General features: G+C 45.7%; 1 protein-coding gene across 1 annotated transcript; it reads right to left on the reverse strand.

Annotated features, from left to right (window-relative positions):
- Nucleotides 1-3,167: 3,167 nt before the first annotated feature.
- Nucleotides 3,168-4,121, reverse strand: LOC123835221 (taste receptor type 2 member 40). Its single transcript, XM_045864139.2, is given in 3 exon segments — nucleotides 3,168-3,744; nucleotides 3,746-3,786; nucleotides 3,789-4,121. Coding segments are annotated over 3 exon segments (951 nt in total).
- Nucleotides 4,122-5,004: the final 883 nt, after the last annotated feature.

Below are 5,004 nucleotides of genomic sequence, written 5' to 3' on the forward strand. Positions count from 1 at the left end.
GGTGCCTCCTTGTGTTGGAGAAAGTACCAAGCACAGGGATGGCGGACTGTGGCTTGGGGGTCAAATCACACTCACCGCCTGGTTTTGTAGAGCCCACATGCTAAGAAGGCTTTTTGCATGTTCACATGGTTGAAAAAAAGTCAAAAGATAGTTCCTGATGTGTGAAAAATACGAAATCGACATTTCAGTGTCTGTAAATAAAGTTTTATTCGAGCGCGGCACACTCGATCGTTTACATGTGCTACAACAGCACTCTGCTCTCTGAGGCAACCTGTCCCGGGTCTAACGACGGGGCCCAGAGAGCTCCCTCAGCCTTCCAGTACTAAGGCCTGGCGCCCCAGTTTGTTTATCCCTCCTCCTCCTCCCGCAAACCAACCTTCCTGAGCGTGTGGGGAATTTCCACTCCTCCCACCTCTCTTCTAAGGCGTCCACCTCTGTCCAGAGGGAGAGGGAAACGGGAGTCGAGTGGGACTTTCAGCATCATCCCTCCCTGCCCGTTCTGCCCTGATTGCACCAGATTTCTCCTCTTGGTTTCTGCTGTCGTCCCCCCACTCAAGACATTGCTCGATTGAATGTGTAGTTCCTTTTCCCTCATTCAGTAGAAGTTTCTGCCCTAGCAGCCCAAAGTAAAGAATGTTTGAGCGAAAAATACAAGAGAATTCCTGTGGAGTCCCCTCCCAGAAAAGCAGGAACCCCAGTGGAATTAGACACTGAGGCATTAGAAGGCAAAGGTCGCGAGGGATTGGGGGACAATTCCGTGCCGCTCAAATCTCAGCTCTTAGATTGGCCTTGGCTGCTACTCTAGTCTTCCTTCTCCTGGACTCTGCCAGGTTTGGGACACCCCACCCGGTACCGGCCTTCCACACGGGAGTCCTGTGACAACCAAAGTCCCCCTGCTGCTCCACTTGGCGGATGAATATCCAAAGTGATTTTGTGGGTAAAGGAACTCTTTACGCCGTAGCTTTCAAACCTCTCTCAGGGCACAGGGCTGTCATGTAGAGCTTGCAAAGCAGATCCTTTAGGACTTCTGATTTCTTTTCTTTTTCTTTTTAAAGATTTTATTGGGGTGCCTGGGTGGCTCAGTTGGTTAAGCGACTGCTTTTGGCTCAGGTCAGGATCCTGAAATCCCAGGATCGAGTCCCGCATGGGGCTCCCTGCTCAGCGGGGAGTCTGCTTCTCCCTCTGACCCTCCCCCCTCTCATGCTCTCTATCTCATTCTCACTCTCAAATAAATAAATAAAATCTTAAAAAAAATAAAATAAAATAAAACCAACCAATTTGAAGATAGGGTGTTTTGGCTCATTATGGAAATTTAGTGGGTTGTACAGAAAGAAAGAGAAAAGACGGAAGGAAGGAAGCAAGCAAGCAAGCAGGAAGGGAGGGAGGGAGGGAGGGAGAACTGGAGGGAGCCTTATCTGGTTGAAGGTACAGCAACTACAGTACTGACGTCACCATCCTTGCAGCTCTCGTTAGCTCTCTGCTGCTTTTGGCTTTTGCAACCAATGACACGATATTTCTTCTTAATAAGCATGGGGAGGGATTATATAGTTTGTTATCTTGGCATTGTTCATATTAATCACCTGGTGGCTCTAAATCAATTTTCTGTTTTTCTCTGTTTTTCAGGGATAGGTATGCATGTATTATTGAGAAAGAAGTGTATTTCTCTATTCTTTAGGAGCTGGAATGGCACTTCAGAATCTGATTTGTCTTACCATAACAACCAAACCAGCCTTAAATAGTTATAGAAATAAATGTCAGGAAAATATGAAAAATGTGTATTTTCATGAATCTTTTCCCTTCTAGTTGAATAAATCCCATGCTGTTGGAATTTTAAAGAGATGTACGTGAGTGTGTGCGCGTGTGTGTGTGTGTGTGTGTGATTTTTTATTGTTCACAGAAATAAGGGACTTTCTCGGAAAAATGTGCTTGAGAGCCCAGACGCTCAGCATTTAGTCTTTGCTACTGATCTTACATTTTCATTTGGGAGCCTTGGTATGATCAGGAGCCTTCTTTTCATATTTTCCTCAGTAATTCTGATTTTAAAAACACCAAATACAAGAAGATCCCAAATTCCTAACTTTCTGGTTCCAAGATATCTAGGAGTGGGGTGTCTTATTTTGTGCACAGCCCTTTGAGGCAGCGCGGATGCTGTCATTCTGAAGAGTGACAGTAGAGTGTGACGTTTTCCTTCTTCTCAAACAGCCCCTCCCCGGTCACCTGCCCATGCAGCTCCCATCACTTCAAGGAGACCTAGAAATCACAACACCAGAGGCAGACACACGTGCATTGCCACAGACCCAGGAGCACAGCAAAATAGACGTCCCTCTACTCTGGACTCCTCCTGTTTTCTCTCTGTGGCTGCACACACCACTCTTGCCCTCAGTGCCCTTCTCTTTTCCCTTCATCCCCCCACCATTTGGAAAAATGAAGCATTCAGTTGACCATCCACTCATCCCACCTGCCACCCTGTATTTCATGTTTCTTTTCAGACAACATCCTGAAATTATTGGTCTTTACGAACTCCTGTTTTCCTCACCTTCTCTGGAAACTTCTGCATTCTGAATGCCACCTGTCATGCCACTAAGAGTATGTGCGGCCTCCATTCTCCTTGAAACCTCTGTGGCACTTGGTACTTCTGGCCAGCCTTTCTTTCCAGAATCCCTTTTTCCCTGTGGGTATTCCAGTTTCCCTTCTACCTCTTGGACTGCCCTCTATGCTCATCACTAGCCCTCCTGTGGGTAGGAGGGTGTCTTAAGTAGGGTGACCATGTAATTTTTCATCCAGACGAAGATATCCTTGAGAATTAAAGGGTGCTCAGTGACAACAGGCACAAACTGAGACCATCCCAGGCAAACAGAGATGTCTGGCCATCCTCTCCTTCAGGCTCAGGGGAGGAGGACGTAGGGAGGGCTCAGGGCAGTAGATGAATGAGCATAGATCGAGAAACTTTCACAGATCCATCTTAGAGTTGCTTAGCTACTTTTGCTTAGAATCTCACGTTAAAAATTCAACATCCCATTCATGAAAGGGCCCAGTTACCTGAGGAGAAGTATCAGAGCAAGATTAGGGCAGAAAAGATGGGTGAGGAGAAAGGTCTAGATGGGGAAAGGTAGAACTGGTTGAACCAGGTCCGGTGGTTCTCTGAGTTCTAGTCATGGAGTCTGCTCTTACAGGTGAAGATGAACATGGTGCTGAAACCTCTTCCATGCTCTTCTCAGCCCAGGGTTCCCCAAGATCAGTAGCGCTGAGTGGCCAGCTGGGTAAGTGGCCATGACGATTTTGCACACAATATTCCAGGAAGTGTTGATATCGAAGATGTTGGACATGGAAATAAATAGAGCAACTGCATTGAAAATGTAGAGAATGAGAAAGCAGCTGGTAGCTTTGATGGCCCCCATGTGAGCCTCCATGCTGGGGTCCCTGGAACCAGTGGCATTGCTCTCCATGTGGAGGGTTTGTCTCTTGAGAGAGATGATCAGCAGGGTGGCTGAAAGGATGAACATGAGCAGAGGAATGAAGATCCCCAGGTTATAGAGAAGAACCAGGTTGACCACATTGGTCTCAGAGAAGTACTTCTCCCGGGTGTTGGAGCAGGGGATGGGAATGGAACTATTTACATACACATTGAAGATATCTGTAGAGAAGGGAAAGCTGAAGCATAAGGAGATGAACAGTGACAGTCCCAGAAGCCAAGGCATCAGCGCTGTGATTTTCCTCTTCATCAAGAAGAACAAAGGGTGAGCAGTTTGCAATTCTAAGACAATAGAAGATGTTGAGCCAGGCAGCTCAAGCCAGAGGTTGAAATAGTTCAGAAACATGATGACGACTTTGAAGAGTATAAACACTGTGTTTTGGTTATAAGTGACCCAGAACAGTAGACTGTAAGTATTCTCCAGCATCATCCAGATCTGCAGCAAGAGCCTGGAAAGGCTGAGCATCAGCAGAATGCAGTCACTGACAGGGAGTCTTTTGCCTCTGGCCCGCTCGGCCCCATGGATGGCCGTGATGAAGCCATTCCCAACGATGCCAGTGATGCACTCTATTCCAGAGGCCACCAAGGTGAGGACGATTTTAAACCTGCATGTGTCTCTGTCCGTGGCATCTGTGCTCACCGTGGCCATTCTCTTTGGCCCTGACTTTCAGGTTTCCACGCCAAGAACTGGTACCTGCCCTGCAACCTTCTGACCCTCACTCAATGTTACTGTAATTTTTCCCTCAGTTAATGGTTATTTCCAATTTTTCTTCATTTGCTTGCCACATGACTAAAGTCAGAGGCTTGAAATGCAAATGATGAAAGGATCTTATTATTGGCTGTCTCCACTTTTCATAAAGACCCATTTGCCTCAGGCTTGCAGGAGCTCATTGGAAAAAAATTGAGAGCGGTTCCTATCACAGCATCTTTCTACCTTATTTACTTTAAGCCCAAATTCACCTGACACGCAAGAGTCCCAGGTTAGGAATCTTAACTGTCCCCATGACTTTGTACTCATCTCACAAGACCTGTTACCTGCTAAATTGTCTGTAAAAATGCAACAGCTCCTTTGATCTGCCTTCTCCTTCTTTTCTTTTCTCCCTTATTTGTGGAGATGTTTTTATCCTATGGTTAGCATGTTTATGAATAAGAAATTCCTATCAACTCGTATATGAACATTTTTACTTAGAATCAAGTTTCCTCCACAAAGGTCAGCTATTATACTGTTCCCAAACACAGTAGAGCCAAAACTTGATGCCATTTGGGTTAATTAGAGATGAGAAAAACTGCCTTGTGACAGTTTCATGATTATAATTTACTGATATGCACATCAGTGTTTGAACTCTGAAACAGGTAGAATTAGCCTGGGAAAGCCACAGGGTGTTCTAAACACAGTGCTGAAGTTGGACATGTGACCAAACACTGTTAACTTGAAATTTAATTCCCTACTTCTTCACACTGACTGTGAAACACGATGAACTCTAGCATTTCAAACAATATGCAGATGCCCGGGACTCATTCCAGATCTAGTA

The sequence above is a fragment of the Mirounga angustirostris genome, unplaced genomic scaffold (genome assembly GCF_029215605.1).
Source record: "Mirounga angustirostris isolate CCGP_5_RB_7025 unplaced genomic scaffold, mMirAng1.0.hap1 SCAF_12, whole genome shotgun sequence".
NCBI lineage: Eukaryota > Metazoa > Chordata > Mammalia > Carnivora > Phocidae > Mirounga > Mirounga angustirostris.